This window comes from Furipterus horrens, unplaced genomic scaffold (genome assembly GCF_987537825.1).
Source record: "Furipterus horrens unplaced genomic scaffold, mFurHor1.1.pri manual_scaffold_5, whole genome shotgun sequence".
Classification (NCBI taxonomy): domain Eukaryota; kingdom Metazoa; phylum Chordata; class Mammalia; order Chiroptera; family Furipteridae; genus Furipterus; species Furipterus horrens.
Genome location: NW_028327175.1, coordinates 91,781,940 through 91,809,413, shown reverse-complemented (window position 1 = coordinate 91,809,413; position 27,474 = coordinate 91,781,940). Strand labels below are relative to the sequence as shown.

Here is a 27,474-nt window from a genome sequence, read left to right as displayed (position 1 = left end):
GAATAAGAATAAGAATAATGGTAAAGAATACTTAGATCTACTCTTTGAATCTAGGAGCAGGTATTATTACCAAATAAACATCATTGAAATTAAAATGTTTTTTGGGACTAATATAAAATATATTTGGCAGTGAAGGTAGTACTATGTAAATTTTTATTTTGAAGGACTTTGAGAATTTAAAGAGTGAATTTTGTTTGTATTTTAAAGCTGACTTTAAAACCATTTGTGGAAATATTCCTGGATTCACCTTTGACATTCACACAGGAAAAGCTGTTGGTGAGTTTTTTCAGGTTGTGCTTATTTTAATACATATGTGTAGCATTTTGTAAAACTATATTCAATGTTTTTAAAATTTAAAGTCCCACAAAATGTAATAATCTGAATCTGATCTAATACAATTAGACAAAAAAGAGAAAACTTGTTTATAGACCCTAACCAGTGTTATTAATGGTATTATTCTAACAGCATAGTCTGGTGATTGTTACGACAGTTATGTGACTATCTCAAGATTTCATACATATCAAGCTAAAACTATAGTTTTCCTTTTCTTGAATACTATATTAGATGACTCTAAGTAATGCCTCTGCCCACCCCCACCCCCATTTTAACCTTTAGTTGCTATTTTCATGCTTATTTTCTTTTTAAGTTTTTGGTGTATTTTTGCTGTATCCCTTTCTTCTGATCTACTTACTAATTTGCAAGATTATTAATTATATAAATTACTTTCTTCTAAATGTACTTTTTTTTTAAAGATTTTATTTATTTCTTTAGAGAGTGGGGAAGGAAGGGAGAAAGGGAGAGAAACATCAATATGTAAGAGAAACATCGATCGGTTGCCTCTTGCACATCCCCACTTGGGGATCGAACCCACAACCCAGGCGTGTGCCCTGAACCTTTCGGTTCACAGGCTGGCACTCAACCCACTAAGCCACACCAGCCAGGGCTAAATGTACTTTCTATTGCTCATTCTACTTTTCTTCCTCAAAGTTTATAAAAGTAATCTAATTTTAAGTCTTCATTATTGATGCATATATAAAAAAGTACATAAAATTAAGGAAACATAGCTTTCTTTATCAGATGTGTTTACCGGCAAGAGTTAGGGGGACCTGAAATGTAACTTGAAAAGGAGGTGTGATTCCCTACGGGGTTCATTTGCTACATTGACAATGAAAGCACGTGGTATATTTAATCAGCTACTTCAATCTTTCCATTGTGGTTTAAAGGAAATCATGTTTTATGGCCTATATGCTTTCATGAAGCACAGTCATTCATTCCAGTATAGAAATGATTTTTTGTGACGTTGAGTGCGTCCTCATCCCAGTGTACACACAGCATTATTCAAGGTTCTATGCTAAGCACATTAGGCAGGACCACATATATTTGATCAAATCTGTTCAATTTCAGACATTGATGAATGTAAAGAGATTCCAGGCATTTGTGCAAATGGTGTGTGCATCAACCAGATTGGCAGTTTCCGCTGTGAATGCCCTACAGGATTCAGTTACAATGACTTACTCCTGGTCTGTGAAGGTAACCTGAACAATGTGTGACCTTTATCGAAACAAGTTTGGGGACCTGAACAGTGTTAGGTAGCTTTCTGGTTGTTTACAGTTTCTTTCTTGGTATTTAGGAGTCAACCATCACATGGTTAAGTGAGTGTAATACTAATGCAATGATGAAATTGTAAAAGTGAGACTCTCCCTTTCAGATATTGATGAGTGCAGCAACGGCGATAACCTCTGCCAGCGAAACGCAGACTGCATCAACAGTCCCGGCAGCTACCGCTGCGAGTGCGCTGCGGGTTTCAAGCTCTCGCCCAACGGGGCCTGTGTTGGTAAGAAGGAGGCTGATTGTATTCTTTGGCACCGAGCACAGCGTTCTTTAGATTTCCTACACTGAAAGGTTGTCTATGCTTTTCTATCAAAAATTATTTTCACAGATAATTTTGAAGAGATTTTTCTTAGTAAATCTCTTCATTGATATTGAACGTATTTCACCATTTTTATTAGATTATTTTGTTCAGAAAAGAGGTCTCTTCAGTGGATTTTCCTAGGCTTGGACCGAAAATAAAATAATATCCTCAACATACCAATCAACATATAAAAATGGCATGATTTTAAAAGAAAGAAACTTGGATACTTTAAAGTCTTTATTTTGATTCAGCTGTTGTCATGGTTCATTTTCAGCCTATCTGTAATAATTAATAGCAGATTATAGAATCATGCCTGTGAAAAAATGAAGGAATCTTAATAAAAATCAGATATGTGTAACATGTCTTTATTTTTTTAGATCGCAACGAATGTTTAGAAATTCCTAATGTTTGCAGTCATGGCCTGTGTGTTGATTTGCAAGGAAGTTACCAGTGCATCTGCCACAATGGCTTTAAGGCTTCTCAGGACCAGACCATGTGCATGGGTAAGAGGAGGACATTAGTTCCAGAGGGTGAAATGGAGTTGAGCATCCAAAAGAGACTATGGTTCGGTCCCTTGCCACGTTAACATGACTTGCAAAAAGTTAACTATCTTAAATTGTTTATGGTTTCGTTCAATATAAAATGTGTAAGCAGGGATGCATCACAATGTGTTCTTTGGTTCAGTGTTCACAACCTTTTTCCCCAGATGGCTTTCACATGGCCTCTGGGGCACTCAGGGTTATGTGGAAGTCACTGCAGTGCCTGCTGCCCTGTACCCCTCTCTGTTACCATGGAGGAAAGCCTTTTCGATACAGGAATGCCAGGGAGTAAGCAGTAAGAGTGAGTTTTGAAATGAATATATATACATGCACACACATACATATATATACATACTCTCCCCCCCCCCCAATCATTGAATACATGGGATTTATCTGCTTCTTTTGTGTTTTGACTCTTAAAAACAATTTTAGAAGCAACAGTAGCTAATGTAATGGTTAGTTAAGCAATGAGAGTGTCAGTAAGTACTTGCTGAGCTGGTGATTAATAATATTTCAAAAGCAGAGGGTCTGGACACCTTGGAACTCAGCATAGCTCTTTAATCTGATGTCAACCACTGGCTTTATCTCTGCACAAAAGGTTCTCCATGCCTTGCACCTGAGGGAGGAAAATCAAATTATAACTTGGCTATTTATAATTGGCATGTTCTCAATTTAGGAGAAGCTAAAGTTGTGAATATTCTCTTTTGATATTTAAGATAATATATGAAGAGTAAAGTCAGATTTCAGTACGTCAGAACTAGTTTACTTTATGGTATATCCATACAACAAGGACCACCAGGAAAATGTCTCCATTCATCCATTGCCTCCTAAGGGCTCCCCGTATGGACTCGTCCCTTGGTGGTAGGAAAAGTTCTGTAGGAGATACTTGTGCAAAGGACCAGTAGAGGATCTGGCCCTATTTGCACGAACTTTCTGAGAATGTTTGCTTATACATGCTTCTCCTGGCTAAAAAGATATGAGATTTATTATACAAAAATTCTTATGGAGAAATCTTTCCTCGACCCTAACAATTCATCTGGGATAAAAGTCAGCTAGACTCTTTGGTAGTACCTATCCTAAACAAAGGCTTCTTCGTAAGGAACAATATTTTTTTGTTTGTTTGTTTGTTTTTGCACAGTGGAAGAGTTTCAGCTGCCTGGAATTCATAGTCTAGGAAATCTGCTCTCTTATATGAGAATGACCTTTCTAAATATTTTCTTAATTTCATTTTTTGAAGGCTAATAATATTGCATTCTAATTGACTTCTTCAATCTGGATTCCACTTATTCATAACATCTGGGAAACTAAAGTTTATCTTTGTTGTGCTGATCAAATTAAGATTTCTAAATGTCTGGGGGATTGTTTAAAATGCTTAAGAACAGAATTCTTTTAGTGTTTTGAAAGATTAGTTTCCCTACAGTTGACAAGCAAACTATTCATGAAAACATCTCCACTAGGGGATGCTTGTTCAGCCTTGTTCTGAGTCCTACATGTGCCTGTAAGTCATGAAACAGCACTTTTTCTTATAATTTTATAACTAGAGTTTTTTCTACCTCATACTTATTTTCTTTAACTAAATATGAGTTCCTAGTATTGAATGAGGACAATCTAACTAAATCAGAAGTTTAAAATAATGTGAATGTTTAATAGGCTATGTTTTTCTAGTTAAAAATGGAATTCCTTTGAGCCAGTGTTTCTTTGTAGATGTTGATGAGTGTGAGCGGCATCCGTGTGGAAATGGAACTTGTAAAAACACTGTTGGATCCTATAACTGTCTCTGCTATCCAGGGTTTGAACTCACTCATAATAACGATTGCCTAGGTAAGTGTGGTCAGTCTCAGTCTCTTGTTCCTCCTGTGTCATTTCCACACAACAGACCGAAATAAAAAATAACACCAAAGAGGAAATAAATATTTTTATTATTAAAATTGCTAATGTGTGCCAAAAGGTATGTGATATCATTAATTTCTAATTAACTATAAAGCTCTGGTGTCGGCGTAAATAATCACAAAACAATCTATCTGCTGTGTTGAGTGCTTCTGTCAATCAACCAGTTGATTCAGGGGCAAAGCCTTGCAGGTGATCATTGATGTACCGGGACTGCGCTGTGGTTTGGGGTTATTTTTACCTCTTAAGTGACATCGAAGATAGACCTGTCATTGTTTCAGCATTACTACAGTTACTTAATATAATCTCTTCTTGATTTATATTCAACTTAACGACATGTTGTGTGTAGGAACTTCATGTTCTGTCAGCTTTTGAAGCCAGGGGTGCCTTTTCCCACAGAAATAGCATGTGGTGACTAGGTTTCCATGTCAACCCTCAGAAGCCTGTTTGATCTCTGCTTGTGACCAACTTTAGATTTTCAATAGAAGGTAAAACTGCCTAGTATGCATGGTACGAGATTTTAGCCTTTGCCCTAGCAGACATTGATTGAAATGAGAATTGCTAGTGAGTGGGATAGGTGCCTATATTTGGTGGAAGGGACAGTAAGAGAAACGACAACCAGCGTTGTCAGCATTTCTTCTTTACCATGTGCCAGGCACTATGTTGATACTTCAAAACATAACCTCTCTTAAGTCACATGATCTTATAAGGTATGTGAAAGTAACTTTTGCTTTCTACCACTATTGGACCATCACAGCTCAACCCTGCCTCCTAATTTAGCCCAACATACGTTCCTCTCAGATTTATTTTTCAAAATTCTGCAACTGGGAAAAAATGTCCAGCTAATAGGACATTTTATTCAACTACCACCGTCTTGTCTATAGTTTCTCAGGCCCTCTGTACAGCCACAGGGAAGTAAAGACATAGACATGTTTCTGATCAAAGTGCGATCTTCAAGCAACCCAGGAAATTACTCAAATGCAGTTAACCCTAAGCTTAACTGAAAACCTAATACCAAAGGATTTTTTTTTCAAATTTAGTATTCTGTCAGCAAAACATGTCAGCAATTCTAGAATCTTTTTAAATATATTTTATTTTTCTGTATTTAATATGCTTAACTATTTGTCCTCTGAATATAGTCAGCTTATCTCCAGGTAAGTTCACCTGCAAATTATACAGTCAGGTTAAATTAAATTCTTTTACCTCTGGGAAAAGAAATATTTTTTTTCAATTGGAAAGAATGGAAAGTTTCATCTGAAACCTTCAACTTTTAATTGGTTATAAATTTTTGAGTTATATTAATATCCAAAATGTGCCCTTGTGGTTGAAATACAGTGTAGTTCTATGTGACCTTATAAGTCTTGTGATACTTATGCTGTGAGCCACTTTTCTCTGTGTTGATGAGGAATTGTAGTGTAGGGTTTTTGTAAATGTGTACCAATAAATATGTTTTTAAGTTTCAACTTTTGATACAGTGTATGTGCGAGAGCTCTTTCTTAAAAGCTAACTCCTGTTTGCTTACAGACATAGATGAGTGCAGTTCCTTTTTTGGTCAGGTGTGCAGAAATGGACGGTGTTTTAACGAAATTGGCTCCTTCAAGTGTTTATGTAATGAAGGTTATGAACTTACTCCAGATGGCAAGAACTGTATAGGTAAGTATCTGAATAATAAACAGTCTTTCTGTTGTTTTGCCTTGTAAAATAATAATGTGACTTCCCCCAATCCCCACTTAAGGACTCATTCACATTTCATTTGATCATCTTATCACATGACCAAGTTAAGAAATATTCCTTACAAGGAATAAGCCAGCAATTGAAAATGACTCATGTGTAGTGTTTTTATTGGGATAGAACTTGAAGTTATCCATGTCTCAGTAAAAGTAGACAAAAGAAACAAAACAAGGAAATTAGCCTCTGGTCAAATGAGTAAGACCCAAGATGTCAAAAGAGTATCTCAGTGTCTGTATGTCCACAGTGACCTGGTGGATCAGAAAGCTAAAGCTAAATTCATGTTAATATCACTTGGCAACAGTTATGTCATATTTGAATAATTTTTATCTTGTTTCCCTTTAAAGACACCAATGAATGTGTAGCCCTTCCTGGCTCTTGTTCTCCTGGTACCTGTCAGAATTTGGAGGGATCTTTCAGATGCATCTGTCCCCCAGGATATGAAGTAAAGAGCGAGAACTGCATTGGTAAGGCTAACAATTATTCTGAGGTCCCCAAGCCGTTCAGTATAGTAAGACCTGGAACAGACTCTATGGAAGTCTACGACATCCACACCACTGTAGGCATGCTGACGCAAGGAGTTAAACATGCAGTTGCATACATTTGTCTTATTGAATCATCAGAAATGATTTGAAGATGGAGTGGCAGGAATACAGAATTTAGGGATGTGGGATTTTTCATTAACAGAAGTCTTATACTAGTAAAAGGATTTTCAGTGTACCTTATAATCTTTTTTCCAAATGCCAACAGAGACCTTCTACTGAATTTAAAGAGTATCTACAAAAATTGTAATCTTTGGCAACCAATTTTAAAACAGCTTTTAAAGGTGTCCAGAGTCCTAGAAATGTGAAGCAGAAATTCTTGACAATGCTGTTAAGACTTTTTTCTCCTTGGGAAGGCCTCATGTCAAAACAGAAAATATTAATCCATTTGTCATAACAGATGTTTTTCTTTTGAAACTTTTCCAGCTTACAAGAACATTATAACCACATCAAAAGTGGGTCCCAGAGTTTCCTGGTGGACACGATGAAGGCCAATCTTTTTACAGTTACTTTATTTCACTTTTATACAAATTAATTTTTACAGTTTTGTTGAAATTCGGAAGCACCAGAATCTTAGGGCGATTGCTAAGGGGTTTTTTTTTTTTTTGCCTTTCAGTTACCACTTTTTAAAAATATTTCACATAACTCTACTGTTCATAGTCAAAGGACTTATATAGACAGAACTGAAGGAAACAGTTTACTTCATCAAATTTTTAGAGCATATAATTACTTATAATGGATATTCCTAGTCATTCCAATTTAGTCTATATATCTTTTCCCTTTTCTATCTGACTTGTATAGTTCATTGTAAGATTGTCTAGTGTTCTGGATACTTAAAAAATAATAAATAATAGGAGCACCTTAGTAAGAAATCTATTGGAATGTTTAAGATTCTTTCTTCCATATTCTTTCTCCATATTTAATCTCAGTTTTTCATTATCCCTGTGATCCATCCCTTTATGGTACAATAACAGTAGCAGTATGTCATCCATTAGGAGGGAAATAGAAATACATATGCTTCCTTGTGTAAAAAAGACTCAGCTACCTTTGTTCTTAGTGAAAAACATCTGTGATTTGGTTACATTTTATTATACTTAAATATTTTATTTTCTTTATCCATTGTTGGCAATACCACTATTTTGCATCTCTGAAAAATTTGTTTTTAGCTAACTTACTTCACTGTAATATTTTCTTTGGACTAGACTCTCTTCTACCATTTTTTTCTAGAAATGTTTTACACACAAGAATATTTTTACACATGTATACATGCAAACTAATCCATTCTAACATACGATGGACATTATAGTGAACATGGCACCTTTCAGGTGCTAGAATACAGGCCTTGCCTTCAGGTAACTTATTGCTTAACAAAAAAGACATAGTTTGTAAATAAACCTGTTTTGTAAAGATATTCTTACAATCCAGTGTAACAGATACTGTACTGGAGGTTGTTCAGGGTGTGGGAGCAGAGGAGGAGGCTTTGAATAATGATAGTGGTAGTGACAAATAGCATGTCAAGGAAGCTCATCACAGAGGATTGGTGACATTCAAGGGGGCTCTTAAATAATAGGTAGGAATTTACTAATCAAAGAAAGGAGAGGAGGTAGAATTGATAGGTCATATGCTGTTTGCATATGGAGGTTAAAAGTCAGGTTGAGGAATGAAGGTGACTCCAGGATCCCAACCTAGCATGCTGAGAGGAACATCAGAGAAGGGGACCAGCTGAGCTTGCAATGCTTGTAAGACATTGATGGAACTGGTCATGTCAGGTAGGCAGGTGGACACACATACAACCCTAAGGATCAAGTGCAGGGAGCTGGAGATTACATGGGAGTCTGGGGCATATGGTTGGTTGAACTGGACTTCTAAGCAATAATAACTTACTTTTAAAGAATAAGTAAAATATTTACATACTGTAATCTCTTGTTTGTATTAAATGTCTAATGGCTAGTGGACTGTTGGAGTATGAACAAATTATTCTTTTTGCAGTGTTGAACAGTGTATTCATTTGATTAATTTAATAAATTCTGCTGTTCTGCAGATATAAATGAATGTGATGAAGATCCCAACATCTGTCTTTTTGGTTCCTGCACCAACACTCCTGGGGGCTTCCAGTGCATCTGCCCCCCTGGCTTTGTGCTATCTGATAATGGACGGAGATGCTTCGGTAAGCTTTGAAATGACTGCTGTGTTATAATTCACCCTTAGAAACTTCAAAGTTGGACAATAAACCATTATACTAAAATTTTCAGTACAAAGTACACATCTATGGCAAATACATCATCTGTCATTTAAAAATGTAGGTCTCCTATGAACCAAGTCACCCCAATACATTTAATTTAAAAGAATGTAGGTCTGAGAAGTATGTACACTGGACAAATGTTAAGTTACTTTCAATTATTGGCTCTGTTTCCACATATCTTAAGAATTTCACACTAAAGGAAAAATTCTTGTTTTATGTTTTCATTTTGTTGTTGACATAGATTTGTTCGTACATTCCTGTTGAGTTGTTTTTTATGTGACTTAACTAAGTGGAAGTTATTACATTGTCTTTTTAGGCAACCATGTAATGGTGGAAAAAGATCTGGAAATCATTATAATATTGAGCATAATTTCTCAAATTTCCCAAGCACATTATAAAAATATTTTAATCATTTAAAATAATTAAGTAAAACTTTATAGGCAAGTCAACTGAAATTGGCAAATGAAGTCAGCAATTGAGGATTGCCAGACCTTTCAACTGCTAATCTGATCTGCATATGTTCAGCCCACATGAAATGTTCTGTCAGAAATAGAGTTCTGTACACATTTTTTCAGCCTTTGAAATGACCAGTAAGGAGGTCCATGATTTTGCTTTCTCGAATAGATACTCGCCAGAGTTTCTGCTTCACAAACTTTGAAAATGGAAAGTGCTCTGTGCCCAAAGCTTTCAACACCACAAAGGCAAAATGCTGCTGTAGTAAGATGCCAGGCGAGGGCTGGGGCGACCCCTGTGAGCTGTGTCCCAAAGACGATGAAGGTGAGAGCGACCGCATAAAGCACTGCTTTTTCTGGCTTCTGAATTCTTGTTAGAAGTAGGTTTGACTATACAATTTATGAATATTTTGAAGGTAAAGTTACCCCCCGAAGTTAGTATTATTTGCTTTCGATGAAAATTTGAGAGGTGCAAGGAGGGGGTGGAAATTGTATTCCAAATTGCTGCAGGAGTCCCGTGTGGGCCTTGTATCACAGGCGGGGGCTCTCAGGATCTTCTGTGAGAAGCTGAGTCAGCGCAATGGCCATTTCCTGGAAGAGATGAAGAGCCTCCAGGCCTTGTTAACACAGCTGAATTGTAGGGTAGTTCCCAGAAAGCTAGGAACTGGCTTGGCCTCTGTGTCAGGAGTGACTTCTGTGTGTAATGGGCAGAGAGGGCTCTTTGGCTGCTCAGTGATAAATGAGCGAACAGATAGAACTGGAAGCCCTCAGCAGGTGGGCTGGAAGGAGCTGGGCAAGCTCAGGTGACCTTCTCTAAATATGCTCAGTGCTACTTTTGAAATACAGCATAAAAATAAAAGGCTCTTGTTAAAAACAGGTTTGTAAAGGAAAAAAGTCTAATCGCATGTATATTGTTTATCAGTCTTTAAGTCCTCTGGTAGTTGAAAACCTTCAATAATAGGGAATTTGTGTTTTTTTTTTGTAGTAGCATTCCAGGATTTGTGTCCTTACGGCCATGGAACTGTTCCCAGTCTTCATGATACCCGTGAAGGTGTGGTTTGTTATATTTTCCTCCTATAGTCTTCTTTTTATGAATATATTGATTATACATTTATTTTATAAATCATACTAATTTTACTGTATGACATCTAATATATTATATTTAGTGTACATAAACAATATTCATTCTATGTTACATGCATTACATATATCATAAGACTCTGTTGTGGTAAATACATTGTATATTTCTTGGCGAGAAGAAATGTTTATATGTTTTAAAATTTTTAAGTCTTTTGAATACACAGCTTTGACAGATCTTTTTTTATGAGGAAGTTTATGGGTAATTCTGTGTTTTAGATGTCAATGAATGTCTTGAGAGCCCGGGCATCTGCTCAAATGGTCAGTGTATCAACACAGATGGGTCTTTTCGCTGTGAATGCCCAATGGGTTACAACCTTGATTACACTGGAGTACGCTGTGTAGGTGAGTGTTGACTCCATATCACCTAAAGTTCTATTTTATCTCTTGTATTCAGCAAAAGGTTTCTCAAACACCCTGGGCAGTGATGGGATTTGGTAGCTAGTAACTGCTCTTTCCCATCCTACATTTTCCAGTAGACCTGGTTTATGTGAAGATGAAGAGATTTGCCCAACCTCTGCCTCCAACCAAAATATACAAACTGATGGGTCTAGAGATTTATAATTGCCAAAACCACTAACTGGGAAAGAGATCCATTTTGCTTTATGACTTTCCACGCCTGCTCTTGGAGCAGAATACCGTATCTCTCTCTGGGTTTGTGAGTTTTAAGGCAAGCACAGCTGTCTGGAGGCTCAGAGCTTTGCACACTTGATTCTTCAGGGTCCTCTGCACTTCACAAAGGCCAGCTGACCAAGGCAGAGGGAGGTGGAGGGCAAGAGTCAGGTATGCGCTACACAGATCCTAATAACATGTGAGGCCATTACTTCGATTCACAGGTGTACTTCAATTACTGAAACTTCTCCAAATGTTTTGACACTTTCATATTTTTGTTCAGATACTGATGAATGTTCAATAGGCAATCCATGCGGAAATGGTACATGCACCAATGTTATTGGGAGTTTTGAATGCAATTGCAATGAAGGCTTTGAGCCAGGGCCCATGATGAATTGTGAAGGCAAGTGATACTTTTCTTATCATTTCTTCTAGATATAGAAAGAGATTTTAATGTCTCAGCTTTTACTTATATTTTTCTGCTATTCAATTAATGATTATAGTCATCACAAATATATTTTCCTTTACTTCAGGGAGCATAGTTACAATGGCTGCTTTAATGCCCTTGTCTGATAATCCAGCATCTGGATCATCTCAGGGTTAGCATCCATTGGTTGTCTCTTCCCTTGAGATTGGGTCACATTTTCCTGACACTTCCTCATGTTGCTTAATTTTGGATTGCACCCTGGATGTTGTGAATGATATCTTCTGGAATCAGCTACATTACTTCTAAGAATGTGAATGCTATTGTCTTAGCAGGCAATTAACTTGGATGAAAGTGGGAGCAGACTGACAGGCCTGTGGAAGACAGTGATTCAGATTTCAGTTTTGCTCTGGGAACCTTAGCGGTTAGCCTCTTTGATTTTTCTCACACGTGCATGGTTCAGCTAGCTGCTTGGACTCGCTTTATGCACAGAAAAAACAAACAAACACTTTTTTTTCTCTCTCTGGCCCTCTCCTTTCTGGAGTTCCCCCTCACTCTTCAGCAACTTTGGATGCCCCAAGGCTCCTTCTACAGAAGCTGAGAAAGTTTCTATTGAAGATGTAGCTGCCAGGTACTGCCACTGCCTGGCCTGGGTAATTTCAGGAATAAAAAATGTGAAGTTATTCCTTGCTGGTTGTTTGCTGAGTTTCACCTCATCACTAAAAGCTTTTTTAGGGAGTAGTTTTTGTTTTGTTTTTTTCCGAATTTATAGTTATTTATTGGAGGATGAGCTTGTTGAGTATCTAGTTCTCCATATCAGAGGTGGAAGTTAGATCATCCTATTGCTTTCTATATAGCTGCCAAGTAAATACATCAGTGTTTCTTTAAACAAATGATTAGAACCCGAGGATGAGTACATGGCTGTTTGTTTCTTTGGTCAGATATCAATGAGTGTGCCCAGAACCCTCTGCTGTGTGCTTTCCGCTGCATGAACACCTTCGGGTCCTACGAATGCACATGCCCCATTGGCTACGCACTCAGGGAAGACCAGAAGATGTGCAAAGGTAAGGCCACAGGCAAGAGAGTGGTTAGACTTTACATGCCATGCTGGGAACATATTTTAATGATTTTATAATTCTCAGCTATCTTCCTCCAGCACTTCACAGAAATGTTTATGACCGCATTTTACTGCTAGATTCCATACCTAGATAACAAGACACTTAATGGTCTGTTCAATAGAGTCAAAGGTAAGATGGGTTGAGGAGCTCACTAATTCGACTCTTACTAAAGCAAAGATTGCCTTTTCCCGGACTTCTTCCCATTAGGACCAATGCTGAAACTTATAAATCTAGAGTGTAGCCAATAGCCCAGAAAGGTGGGACTCCTCCTTTCTGTGTCACATGTATAATTATATTTTCAGATCCCCGAAACCAAAAATACGACTTAATGGTACTGAACAGTAGTCTCTTTCTGAGAATTTCCTGTTTTTTTCTCTTAAAAATATTATATAGACCTGGATGAATGTGCTGAAGGACTACATGACTGTGAATCAAGAGGCATGATGTGTAAGAATCTGATTGGCACGTTCATGTGCATCTGCCCACCTGGGATGACCCGAAGGCCTGATGGAGAAGGCTGTGTAGGTAAGGCTCTAAGGGATGATGTCGCTTATTTAATACTCCTATGGCAAGACAGATTTATGGCAGTATTCCCAAACCATCCTGACTGTAAGCCCACTCTTTTTCCAGCTGTTTCAAGGCTGTGCTAGACTTCCTTCATGTCAGGGTCCCTGCCGATATCATATGCTCCAGATAAGGCAGTGCAGTTAGGCCTTTCCGAGAATATATGCCCTCTTGTTTTTCATAACTCTGTGTCCTATAAATCTAAAATGCTAAAGTTAGAAGTGTAGAAAACTCCTTAAAACAATTATGCTCATGTAGCAAAATAGAAGTATGAGTTAATGTTCTCTCTCTTTCTCTCTCTCTCTTTTAATCATTCTATGAATGAGACGAGTAAAGAGGCAGATAATCTCCAGAACCCTATTACAGGCTGAATATATCGGTGACCTTGGCCATATTTTTAACATATTTGAACTTCAGTTAATTGGTCAAGGGACAAGGTAGGACTATGATTTTGCGATGCAAGTCAAAGTCTCCTGCCATGTAAGCTGGTCTTGGCCACTGTATTCATTATCTCTGCACTTCTTCCCAAAGGTGTTATCACCTGGGACACAGCCGACTCCTACTCAGTCTTTTTTCTCCTTGAGAACGGGGGCTCCCTCCTTTAATTAAGGAACTGCTGCCTCCTCCTAACCTCCTGTACCTAGAAAAATATGTGCGTACTCTTGGAGAAACATTTGAAGATTGCTAATAATTTACAATTTGGGGGAAGAAGACCATATAAGATTTTTTTATAATGTATCTATTAGTGATTGCCTGGTGCTGGAGTTGGAATAGAGAGTGGATATAAATGGGCACCATGGATCTCTTTGGATGACAGAAACTTTCTAAAACTAGTTTTCAGTGATTGCACAACACTATAATTTACTAAAAATCATTAAATCACACACATAAAACATGAAGATTATATAGCATCTAAATTATACCTTAGTAAAGCTGTTTTAAAAATGAATCTATCGCAGGAGAGGAAATACAAGGAGGTTCTCTACAATTTTCCTTATATTAACAACAAGAAAAAATAGGAAACAACTTAAATGCCCATCACAGGAGCACAGCTAAGTGAACGTGGCATATCCATGCTATAAAATGAATGAAGAGAGAAGTCTAATAAATAGAAAAAATTTTAGTAAGATCATTAAATTTCAATGCAAATGTCAATAGAATACTTTCTGGAGAAGGCTTCATTTTCACAGTGATGGAATAAAAATGTGTTACTTCACTTCCATCCCCTGAAGATTTTAGAACTATGACAAAGGAGGAAGAAAAGAGTCTTAGCCTGAGTGAAGAAGTGGTCCCAACTACAGACTCTGAAAAATATCCTTGAAATGATACAAAATTTCAAACTAAAACACAGATGTTCAGCGGCATAATTTTTCTTTAACCTTTGGCAGAATACAAATATCTCTAAAAGTAACTGCCCCGGTTTTAAAGTTTACCCAACAGCCTTTGATTAGGAGATAAAGCACATAGGCGAATGAGAGAAAAATGGAGTATTTTTGTAGCAGCCTCTTTCTGTATTGCAGTGTCAGAAAGACACGAAGTGAAAGAGAAATCATAGTGACTTTCTGAGACTTAAAGAACTTGACTCAGAGCCATACTGAACTCCTAAGTGACCTAAAAGCTTGAGTGTGCACATCCCAAGGACAGGAAGGGAGTGTTCGTACAACAAAATTGTTGATTATGCCCAGTTCAGCACTAGTGATCTTTTCCTACACTATTTTTCAGCAAATAGCTGAACTGGAGAAAATTGTTCAGGGATGAATAATTACACAAGACTGCAATTAATGTGTATATACTGGGGCGGCATGGGGGTGGGAGGAAAATGAGCAAGAAATAGACTAAGATGTCTCAGGAAACAGAAGAAATATTTAGAAAAATAGTTTTAGTAACTGTAAAAGATATCAATAAAATTCAAATATGAAGAGACTGAAAAATAAGATAAAGCAATATCAAAAATAATAGTCTAGCAGAGCTTAAGAAATAAATAAAGTTACCACAGAAATTAATGTCACATTAACAATAATAAAAAATAGAGAGGAATGTCAACACAGTAATATGGATAGGTATGTGATTAATAAGAATATAACAGAGGTGGAAGACAAAGTCAAATACACATAAATGAAGTCGTGGATAAAAAGAAAACTGAACAAATAAAAACAGGAAAAAATATTGAAATATATTTGAGTATTTGTAGAAGAAATTCTTTTTTTCCTCTAAGATTATATCAATTTCTTTTTAGCGGGATGGGGATGTGGGGGAAGGAAGGGAGAAAGAAAAGGAGAGAAACATCAATGTCAGAGAGAAACATTGATAAGTTGCCTCTCATATGCACCCTGACCATGGACCAAACCCACAACCTAGGCATGTGCCTGACTAGGAATTGAACCAGACACCTTCCACTTTGCAGGATGACACCCAATCAACTGAGCTGCACCAGACAAGGCATAGAAGAAATTCTTGTAGAAAATATTTAAATTTGCATATGAGAAGAGCACATTGCTGCCTGGAAAATTGTTACAGAACATTCATTCATTTATTAAATTATTTTTTGAACATCTACTATGTTTGTGGTTCTGGGGATATCACAGTAAACTAAAAGGACAAGCTTCCCCTCCCTCTGCCCCTACCCATTCTCAAGTGGTTTATGTTCTCGCCAGGGAGAAGCATTCATCAAACAAATAAAGAAATAATCAACGTGATGATCTCACATAGTGTTTAAGTCTTTTCGGGAATATAGGAGTTAGTGATTGAGTGGGAACTACTTTATATATTTTTTCATTTTTTAAGTATATTTTATTGATCATGTTGTTACAGTAGTTCTAATTTTTCCCCCTTTGCTCCCCTCTGCCCAGTACCCCACTTCCGTATAGCAATCCCACCCCCCTTAGTTCATGTCCATGTGTCATGCATATATATTCTTTGGCTTCACCCTTTCCTATATTATTCTTAATTTCCTCCTGTCTATTTTGTACCAACAAATTATGCTTCTTAATCCCCACACCATTTCCCCATTTCTCTCCCTCCCCCTCCCAACTGATAACCCTCCAAATTATCCCCATACCTATGATTCTGTTCCTATTCTGGTTTGCTTAGTTGGATTTTGTTTTTATTTTTTAGATTCTGTTGTTGATAGTTGTGAGTTTGTTGTCATTTTAATGTTCATAATTTTGATCTTTTTTTTTTCTTAAGTAAGGCCCTTTGACATTTCATATAATAATGGCTTGGTGATGATGAGCTCCTTTAGCTTTACCTTATCTGAGAAGCACTTCATCTGTGCTTCCATTCTAAATGATAGCTTTGCTGGATAGAGTAATCTTGGTTGTAAGTCCTTGCTTTTCATATCCTTGAATACTTCTTGCCAATCCCTTCTTGCTTGCAAAGTTTCTTTTGATAAATCAGCCGATAGTCTTATAGGCACCCCTTTGTAGGTAACTCTCTGCTTTTCTCTTGCTGCTTTTAAGATTCTCTTTTTACCTTTCACCTTTGGCATTTTAATTTTGATGTGTCTTGGTGTGGCCCTTTTTGAGTCTAGCTTCTTTGAGATTCTCCATGCTTCCTGAACTTGTAGATCTATTTCCTTTGCCAAATATGGGGAGTTTTGCTTCATTAATTTCTCACATAATTTTTCAATTTCTTGCTCTTCCTCTTCTCCTTCTGGCACCCCTATGGTTTGGATGTTGGCATGTTTAAAGTTGTCCCAGAGGTTCCTAAGCCTCTCCTCATTTTTTTCAACTTTTGTTTTCTCATTCTGTACTGGTTGACTGTTTTTTTCTTTCTTACGTTCCAAATCATTGATTTGAACCCCAATTTCCTTCCTTTCACCATTGGTTTTCTCTGGCTTTTCCTACATTTCATTTAGCATAGCCTTCACTTCTTTCCTTATGTGTCTGCCATACTTAAGCATGTCTGTCAAGCCTGTGAGCATCTTTATCACCAGTGTTTTGAACTCAGTGTCTGTTAGGTTGACTATCTCCTCATTTGTTAGGTTGGCTATCTCCTCATCACTTAGTTCTCCCACTGGGACCTTGATCTGTTCCCTCTTTTGGGCCATACTTCTCTGTCTCCTCATCTTGAAAGGCTCCTGTGTTTGTTTGCCTCTGTGTCTTAGGTAGAGCTGTCACACCTGTTACATTGTAAGGGGCAGAGCCTTGAGTTCTCATCACCATATTTTGGCACTGTATGTGGGGGAGGAGTCTGAGAGGGAATAATGTTGCTTGCTCAGCACTCGCCTCTTTTCCAGGCACTTCTCCCACTTTATCTGTTACTGGCACCTCTCTAGCTGTTTCCCTGGCCATCGTTCCCAGAGTGGGTGGGTCTGCGGGTGTTCTAGGACTGTGGGGGCCCTTTAAACAAGTGGACTCCGCTGAGAGACTGGCAGTTTCCTCCTCTGCCCCAACACCCACTGGTTTGCACAGTCAGAAGCAATGAGGCTTCATTTTCCCCAGCGCTGGGACCATGAGCTGCGTGATCTGGTCTGGTGCTGGAAGTGCTCCCCAGTTGTCCCTCCTGACTTTTTAAAATGTGTGAGTGCACTTTCCGGCAGCCTGCCTCTGTTGCTGCTGCTGCTGCTGCCGCCGCCGCCACCACCACCACCACATTGCATCTTCTCCGCCCTAGCTCTGCCTCTCCTACCTGTCTAGATGACTATTTCTTCTTTATATCTTTGTTTGTTGGGCTAATGCAGCTCGATTTTCTGGAACTTCCGGTTGTCTCTAGTTTTGAGGTAGTTGCATTCCTTCTTAGTTGTGGAGGGAGACACAGCATGTCTGTCTAGCCCTCCATCTTGGCCAGAAGTCCAAGTGAGAACTACTTTAGAATACACTTTTAAGGAAGGGTTCTCTGATGAAGTGACATTTGAACTGGTAACTAGAGAGAAAAAATAAGGAAACAGCAAGAACAAAGACCCCTAGGCAGGAATGAAAGCCAGTGTAACTGAAGTTTCTGCCAGGAGAGTGGCCTGAGGTGAAGTCCAGAGGTAGGCAAGGGCATTTTAGGTCATGGTAAGGGGCTGGTTTTATGCTAAGGACATTGTGGCCGAGGGACTCGGAGTGTACGCCCTGAAGATGGATGGCAAATATGAGAAATCTAGTTTCATAACTACTAGCTCTGTGACCTAGAGCAAGTGGGCTTCCCCATGTGTCTCATCTGAACAGAAACAGGAATGATGAGATTGCATACCTCAGAAGATAATCAGGAGCATTAGATTAGGGAATTCATATAAAAATCTTTAGAACAGTGCTTGAAATATAGTAAAATTTCAGTTAAGTGCTAGTTGTTATTCTCTAATTTACATTTTAAAAGATTTCTGGTTGCCTTGTAGATAACACATTGTAAGGGTGTGGGAGCAGGAGCAGGATTCATTTGGCTATTTTGAGACAAAGGAGGCTTTTGATACAAGCCGTAGCAGTATCAAAGTGGTAAAATGGACAGATTCAGAATATACTTTGGAGATAATCAACAGAACTAGCTGATGGATTGGTTGGATATTGTGGATTAAGGAAGAAGTACAAAAAATGAGTCCTAGGGCTTTTACTGGAATAATTGATTGGATGAAGCTACTATTAACTGATAAGGGTAAGACTGGAAGAACCCGGTGTGGTTATGGGCATAGAAGAATAAAGTTCTATTTTGACCATGTTAAGTGTCAGATATATATTAGATTTTCAGCGGTAACATCAAGTAGGCCATAGCTATAAATTGCTGGCTAATAGGTGGTGTTTAAAAATATCATAGGTTGAGAACAGTGAGAGAGAACATAGAGAGTAGAAGTAGTGACTGCGCTCTGGGTACCGCACTATTTAGAGTGATTAAAAATATTTAGAAGACTAAAAATAAATAGCCAGAAGGAGAGGAAGTTCTCCAAGTCATTGTGAAGTCATGAGAGTTACAAGAATGGATTATTCAGGCACTTAGGGAGTAGTCAGTGGTGTATAATGCTGCTGAGATAAAAGAATAAGATATATAGACAGGAAGGTAATAATTAGAATTGGTGACCTCTTCAGGAATAGTTTCCATGTTAGGGTGGAGCACATGGGTTATGAAAAGAATCCAGAGATTAGGAAGTGGAAATGAAAACCATAGATCATTCTTTCAAGAAATTTGTATGGAACCACAAGAACCAACATAATCTTGAGAAGGAAGAACAAAGCTGGAGGCATAATGCTTCCTGATTTTGAACTATTACAGCTATAGTAACCAAAATACTATGGTATTGGCATAAAAACAGATATATAGATCAATTTTGGTGAGGATAGAGAACCCACACAAAAAAAGTAAATATGTGAGTTGATGGATGTGTCAGTTAACTTAACGGAGGAATCTTTTCACAAGGTATATGTATCATGTACACTTTAATTATCTTGCAATTTCATTTGTCAATTATACCTCAATAAAGCCACAGTAAAATAAAATAAAATGGGAGTCAGTGCCCTGACTGATGTGGCTTAGAAGGTTGGGCATCATCTCACAAACCAAAAGGTGTCTGGTTTGATTCCCAGTCAGGGCTCATGCCTGGGTTGTGGGCTAAGTCCCCCAAGTCGAGCGTATGTGCAAGAGGCTACCAATCAATGTTTCCCTCTCTCTCTTTCTCCCTCCCTTCCCCTCTCTCTAAAAATAAGTAAATAAATAAATTTTTAATGTTTTTTTAAAAATGAGAGAAAACTGAGCAGAAAAAAAAAGAAAAGAAAAGAAATTTTGCCCTAAGAGGAAAATGAGGCAGCAGCTGGAGGGGTAATATATTATTGAGAGAGATTTTTTTTAAAGATGAAACTCACTAGAAATGTATGCTGAAGGAATGATTCATTGAAAAAAGAGAGAATTGTGAAATACAGAGTATAAGTTCAAGGACTTGGACTTTGAGAAAAACCAGAGATATTTCAGCTGTTGAAAAAGGACAAAAGATTGAAAGTGAGGGTGCAGACAGGTGGTTCATTGTAGGGAGATGGAGGATCTTAATATGTGATAGTTTTTTTTAGAAAATAAGAGCATGGACATACTAGGAAGTGCAGTAGGATTGTCAAGGGAGTATTAGTACCTATCCGAGATCTGAGTCTTAAAATGAGGCCTGTCCTGGCGGTGTATTTCTCTCTGCAGTCTGTCCTGCTGCACTGGATTAGGCACAGAGCAGGCAGAAGAAGGTGAGTGTAGATAAGGGTAATGGGCAGTGAAATGATCAGTCACTGGCAATCCTGAAATTGTCAAAGCATTGGAAAGGGAATGCTGAAGATCAAAATTTCATAAGTGACACAATATCACACCAAGATATAACCTAGTGGATTTACAAATTTCAACAGCAAAAAATAAAAAATAAAAAAGAGAAGAGAGGAAAAGAATTTTGTTGGCTGTAGGCAACCAGGCAGAAAAAGAAATTGCCTACAAGATAGAAAAAAATCAGTCTGCTCTTTTCTCAAGTTCTCTCAGTAATTCTCAATGCCAATGGTAGCAAAGCAAATGTAATCTAAGATTTTGAGACATCTAGTTATCTTTCAAGTATAACAATCAGGTATTGTTAAACATGGAGGAACTCAGGCAGTATATCCAACAAGAGCCCTTCTTGAAAAAGTAATTCAAACAACTACTAGCAAGCAAAATAGAGAGAGACTGATAGAGAGTAGTCTGACAGCTCTTGGGCCCCAGGGCGGGGGGTGGGCTTGGGAGGGTGGAAAAATCAAGCAAAACAGAAAAAGAACTCATGGACATGACAAAAGTGTGGTGATTGTGGGGGGGTGGGGGTGGAGGTGGAAGAGGGTGTGAAAGACAAATGGTAATGGAAAAAAATACAATAAAAAATGAACTATTAAAAAAAAGAACTGATCACACATTACGGGCTAGAGAGCTGAATCCCAAAGCAAAAAATATAATAATAATAATTATTCAAACAACTAAGATACAAATCAAAATAAAGGTGAATGAAGGATAGGATTAAATCAAGAAGACAGACCTTAAACCCTCAGATTCTAGAAATAACAGGCACTAAACAATTATTTAAATCCATAACTTAGCTCAATACATTTGCATATACTTTTAAGTTTTCTGTAATATGTACTTTTTTTCCTAAAAGGGAAAATGTACCTACACCAAGATACATCATGATGAATTTTAGAACACTGAGAGCAAAATGTAAATCGTTGAAGTGTAGATCTTTTTTTTTCTCTGGAAGGAGAGAAAAACCAGATTTCCTACACAAGAATAGTGAAACTGAGTAGAAGGAAACAGTGGAACAGTACTTTCAAAACACTCTAAGAGAAAATACTTTTGAGCTGAAATTCTGTACTCAATCCAAGTGAGAAAACAAAATAATAAATGATCAGAAATGTGTTTTAGAATATTTACCACCCATGTACCCTCTCTGAAATGATAACCAAACTTTGTACTCTAATTTTTTTTAGTTAATTCAAGAGGAAGTAGTAGTATATGTGAAGTAATGGTGAGCCAAGAAACCAGTAAACCTCATTATTTGGTTTAAATAGATGTTCACAGTGCATAAAAAATATAAGAAACCAAAATTTCTAGATCACATCTACATTGGACAGGTACCACAGAGAGAGAGAGAGAGAGAGAGAGAGAGAGAGAGCAGGAAGACGTAAACTCATGCCAAGGTGCTTGTTATTGCCAGAAGCTTTTAAAAGAAATAATCAATAGAAAAATATTTATTAAAAGTATGTATGGAAGTTGTTTCATAGTTACCACTGGAAGAATAGAAAGAAAACTGCAACTTCCAAATAGGAGTTGAGGATGAGAGGAGAGCATAGAAAACTAGACTGGGAATGACTCAGGGTCAAGAACTGTGGGAGCAGGGGGTGGGCTGGCAAGAACAGAAAACATATTAAGAGAAGGGGTCAGTAAATATAAAACAATAATTAAAATGGCAGGTAGGATCCAAACATACCAGTAATCATAATAGATATAAATAATTGCAATTACTGGTTAACAGTAGTTGTGCTTCTAAATTTCTTTTTTTAAATCCAGATTGGTGCTTCGTTACAAGAAATGTACCAAATCAAAATGTGAGACGGGTAAAAATAAAGGACTGGAACAAGATATTCAAAGCAATTGCTGATAAAAGGAAAGCACATGCAAAACAAATTGGAGATTTAAAAATTATAAAATATAAAGATGAAAGGGAGTGATTTATCAAAACAATTTCATTGTCATGAGCTCTTTTAGGCTCCTAACAACATAACTTTGAAAAAAACTCAAAAAATTACAAAATATTAAGTAAATACAATAAGTAAGGATATAGAAAATTTTAGTAAAACATTTTTGCTCTTTTAGCCTCCTCACCACCCTTCCCTAACACCTTTCATCCCTGTGCCCCAAGCTTTTCTCTCATATCACAAAAACTAGCATCCTCTTCCCCAAGTTTCTTCCCTTCCTCGTCTGGTGTCTCAGGGCAAGTCTCTCCCTTTTGGAGGCTAATTTTCTAGTTCTTCATCAAATACCACCCCTTCTCTGTAAGGGGAGTAGGGATGTGGAGGAAGAAAACACTTTGTTAAGAAAGAACCCACCAGGAAGAATGAGTCAAAGTTGGAAATAAGGATTCACACAGGACTCATTTTTATATCAGCATATTAATATTTTGGTGAAGAAGTTTTAAATAAGATATAATCCATTAGAAGAAAATTTTAAATTATAATTTTATAATCTGCTCATTATTCACATTATTTGTTTTTCTAAAGATGAAAATGAATGCAGGACCAAGCCAGGAATCTGTGAAAATGGACGTTGCGTTAACACAATTGGGAGCTATAGGTGTGAGTGTAATGAAGGATTTCAGTCAAGCTCCTCAGGCACTGAATGCCTTGGTAAGTTGATATATAAGTATGTTTTACTTGGTAAATAAAACATCTGTTTTATAACATCATTACAGAAGAGTTCTACTTATATATCCTTGTCTGCTGGACAAATCTCCCAATCTGACTAATCCACCTACCTCTTCTTAAAGATACACACCTATTAAATAATGACGTATGTATCTATGTGTGCGTTGTTTGCACATCTATGTGTAATATAAATAACTATCTTAAATAACCTTCCCAAAATTAATATTAATTAAAGTCTATGGAAAATGTGACTTTAGTAAAACTTACATCAGGGGATGATTTAATTCCATAAGAAAATATTTACAATGTGAGGTAAGCTCTGCTGTATTAATGATACTAAAATAAAGGTCATATTTTTAAAATGCAATAAAGTTTAATTTTTATTTTATGATACAGAAAAATGTTTTAGAAAATATTTTCTTACGGGAAATATAAATCTCAGACATTGTGTTGTATTGTAATGCATATATTATAAACCATTTTAGTTAATTATGAGCAGGTGTAAAAGTATGGAATAGTAAAACCTAAGGCCAACGAAGAGAAATAAGATTACTCATCATTTGAGTTGGTGTAAAAACAACAACTTTCAACTACATCACATTTTTCTCAAAATGATGTCATCTGCTTCAAATTCTAGGAAATTGTTAGTCAAGAAAATATATATATATTTTTTGTTGTCTTCAGTCTAGACCTTCACTAACCATCAGCCTTTTTGGACATAGAAATGATATTGAAAGTGTGCTTTTTTAAAATAAATTAACAGTTTCACTAGGATGGTTCATAAAACTGTAGTAAAGATTTCTTTGCCTATCTACATCAGCAAAATCCCTTTCTTTGTACTAAAACACATATACTTAGTCTAAATGTTTGAAAAGTCTTTTAGATGTAGAAAATAAGAGAGATTAGAATGAACATGTACCAAATTTATAACGTGGTCTAGAATGCGTTTCAAAAACAAATCCTGATACTTGCTTGCTTATTTAAAGGGAAATAATTTAATTTTCCTTTTATTTGAATTCTACAGGAATGGTAGTGTACTATCACTTAGTTACTGATGGATTGAAGAAAAATATCTATTTCTAAAATATAGTGTCACTTTTTGTCAAGTTTAATAAACTGTCTATGGTGATAGAACACTTATGAACTTTTTCAACAAAACTTTATAATTGTTAAACTGTCTGAAACAGTATGACTGTTCATATAAAAGAATATCTACCTTGTTAAAAGTTACCAATAAGAATAAAAGTATTGATTGTCATATTTAATTTGAAGTTCAAGATAATGAAGTGTCAGTTCCGTGACATTGATGCCTACTGACCACACTGTCCTTTCAGACAATCGCCAAGGACTCTGCTTTGCGGAGGTGTTACAGACAATGTGTCAGATGGCGTCAAGCAGCCGCAATCTTGTCACCAAGTCAGAATGCTGCTGCGATGGGGGCCGAGGCTGGGGTCACCAGTGTGAACTTTGCCCACTTCCTGGAACTGCCCAGTACAAAAAGATATGTCCTCATGGCCCAGGATATACCACTGATGGAAGAGGTAAGGGGTTGAGGAAATTCATGCATATTATCAACACTGTGAATTTCATTCAGATTAGTTTGAAGAAAAAGTGGACAAATTGATACAATAATAATAATCACTAAAATATTTGTACATATGTGTGCTTGTATATAACTTTTGTTAATGCTTTCAAGACTTTAGAAGACATAATCATCATATGAAATCTAAAAGGTAGAATTTATTATTATTCCAATTTTAACAGATGAGGAAAGTAAAGCACAAGCTAAAGAGAATTTTCCCAGGATCACACCCTTTCTAAGGGATGGACCCAATAATGGAATATATTTTTCTGATCCCAAAGGCCATGCTCGTAACCCTCAAACTGTACTTACTTAAATAAATGTTCCTTATTTATTTGAGTGTGCACCGGAACATATTTTGTTTATAACATATTTACAAACCAGCAACTCTCATAATTGATTAGTGATTTCTATTTTTTTGTACAACCAACATATAGAAAAATACTGTTTCCTTTTCTTGCTATACAGATTCTCAACCCTGTGTTTGATTATTTGCTAATAAAACCCTGTCTTTAGAGTCTAATTACACAAGTGCAGATTTGAGGCTGATCCATGGGAAATTATCATAAATTCTAAGTTAATTGAACCTCACAAAGGTAGCTTTCTAGATCCCCCCAAAGTAATTCACACTTAGATTGCAAGAAGAGTAAACTTAAACAGGGCTTTCAACATAGTCTCCATCTCTTTATCTCTTCCCATCACCGCAGATTATTTTTCTATCCCTTCCCTGTGGCCGTTCGCCTGAATGATGAAAACGCACCCAGCGCCATTATGAATGTTGGTTGTTAGTTATCTCATGTCAGTTCCTTAATTTCTTTTGGTTTCTAACCAGTTTTATCCTCATATATATATATTAACTTCTGTTTGTTTTTGGTCTTGTTCCTGTTTCGGCCCATAGATATTGATGAATGTAAGGTGATGCCAAACCTCTGCACCAATGGTCAGTGCATCAACACCATGGGTTCGTTCCGGTGCTTCTGCAAGGTTGGCTACACCACAGACATCAGCGGCACCGCATGTGTAGGTGAGGCGGGGCGTCGCTATGCCTGGGAGCTTGTCAAGTACTGTTTCCTACAAGTCACTTACTGTCCGTAGCGTAGCTTCGTTCTGGGGCTCTGGAGTGCACACATTTTATTGAAATGATGCCATGCCTTTCAGTAATGTGGTTCTTAGTATTGTCGTAGTTGTCCAAGGCCTTGTGCAATCAGGAGGGACACGGAACTGTGCCAGTCATCAGAAAGCCTGTTCTATCAGGGAAACATACAAATTTAATAAAAAATAAACTTTCAATATTTTAAATTTTAACCTAAGATGTATAAATGACATTTGCCATTTTTTCATAAAAGAAAGGGACTTTTGGCTGTGGATGTGTGTGTTTGCATGTAAAGAGAGAATGCTTTGTGCTTGTTTCTCATTGCTGTTTTGCATAAAATAATACAAATCAAGCATCATCGAAAATTTCCAGTTGCAAAGCCATTTCAGTACAGAAACTGTCTCCATTTTGACAATCTCTTCTTCTAATTTAATTTTTGTTTCACCCACACCATTTTATCACAATTCAGGAGCAGGGATGATTTACCTTTACTGTTTCCAAAGTATTCAACTTTGTTTCCATTGAAGAAAAAGATCTTTTCTCCTTCATAGTTCAACTTAATGTGACATTCACTATAGTACCTTTTTCAACAGTAAGCACACCTGGCATGAAAAGGTTAAGAAAAACCAAACTGGCTCGTAGTAAGCCTTTGTCTCATTTGGTTGGGCATGAAAGTAGCGGAGAATACGCTATTAAATCCTGAGCTGCCAGCGTTCTGTGGGCATCGATCGGTTGTTTTACAGAGGAAGCGGAGATTGTTTGCTATCAATTATAGACCTAGCAGGAAAAAAAGGTGGCCCATTCTAATGAGGACAGTTTAAGGAGGCCTTAGCACAGGGACTGTCTAGAAAGGAGTGGGCAGCACGTGCACAACCACAAGGGATAGCGCGGTGTCCTGTGGGGCCGTGCCGCTCCTGGGCCAAAAGAAAGGAGGGAGAGGTTGCTGGAAACTGGGGGAGAAAGTTGTGTGCAGAGGGCTGCCTGAGAGGAGCTGTGACCTCGGATCCAGTGACTCAGTCAGCCTGAGCCCATCTTGCAGAGCAGAAGGTGAGGAGACGGGGACCAGGCAGAAGACAGAGCGCAAGAAAGCAGGTTCCTGGGCCCATGACCAGGGTGGACCGGGGGGAGGACTGGACCTGGAGAGGAAAGTGGAGGATTTCCAGCACAGTCCATGACCCCACAAGATGCTTAGGGGAGTATCAGCCTAGAGAGTTTAAGAGAAATTCTGCTATATCTACATATCAAAAATAAAATAAAATAAAATAAAATAAAACATCGTAAGTTTATGGTCCCAGTGTTGTAAGCCAAAGTACATTAATCTAAAGAATTGAGTGGGGTTTTTTTGAACCCAGTCAGCTATCAAGATACTATATTTGTTCAAGATTCATAGACTGATTTTCAAAGTAAATTAGTACATTACTTGAGTGAAAATTGTTCTGTGCATCATATCTCTCTGACTGTTTCCATTTTAAGTTGAGAAGGAAAAGCTAAAAGAATGAAATGAGAATTTGGAGGGAGGAGAGAAGCTGGTGTTTCTTTTAACCAAGAATTTAATCTTCACATCCCTTTTACTTAGATCTTGATGAATGTTCCCAGTCCCCAAAACCATGCAATTTCATCTGTAAGAACAGTGAGGGGAGTTACCAGTGCTCATGTCCGCGGGGATACGTCCTGCAAGAGGATGGGAAGACGTGCAAAGGTGAGTGAAGAGGTTGGCCTTTGTGATCCATGTCTATCTCTCTTCTTTCAGATTCATATTGAGCTAATCAGGGATTATATACCATGTGCACTTCCTTCATTAAAGCTCACCTTGGTAGTGACCAC

At 37.4% G+C, this 27,474-nt stretch overlaps 1 protein-coding gene across 2 annotated transcripts in view; it reads left to right on the top strand.

Moving 5' to 3' along the window:
* FBN2 (fibrillin 2) overlaps window positions 1–27,474 on the top strand; it is a 276,567-nt gene that overhangs the window by 231,689 nt on the left and 17,404 nt on the right. For both annotated transcript variants that reach the window (XM_090279079.1, XM_090279078.1), the window contains 18 exons: window positions 208–276; window positions 1,405–1,530; window positions 1,709–1,834; window positions 2,290–2,415; window positions 4,156–4,272; window positions 5,863–5,991; window positions 6,414–6,533; window positions 8,650–8,775; window positions 9,475–9,627; window positions 10,288–10,353; window positions 10,659–10,784; window positions 11,335–11,454; window positions 12,417–12,539; window positions 12,987–13,118; window positions 22,832–22,957; window positions 24,310–24,516; window positions 25,456–25,581; window positions 27,227–27,349. In XM_090279079.1, coding sequence (XP_090135205.1) covers window positions 208–276; window positions 1,405–1,530; window positions 1,709–1,834; window positions 2,290–2,415; window positions 4,156–4,272; window positions 5,863–5,991; window positions 6,414–6,533; window positions 8,650–8,775; window positions 9,475–9,627; window positions 10,288–10,353; window positions 10,659–10,784; window positions 11,335–11,454; window positions 12,417–12,539; window positions 12,987–13,118; window positions 22,832–22,957; window positions 24,310–24,516; window positions 25,456–25,581; window positions 27,227–27,349 — 2,241 coding nt within the window. The remainder of the gene's footprint in view (window positions 1–207; window positions 277–1,404; window positions 1,531–1,708; window positions 1,835–2,289; window positions 2,416–4,155; window positions 4,273–5,862; window positions 5,992–6,413; window positions 6,534–8,649; window positions 8,776–9,474; window positions 9,628–10,287; window positions 10,354–10,658; window positions 10,785–11,334; window positions 11,455–12,416; window positions 12,540–12,986; window positions 13,119–22,831; window positions 22,958–24,309; window positions 24,517–25,455; window positions 25,582–27,226; window positions 27,350–27,474) is intronic.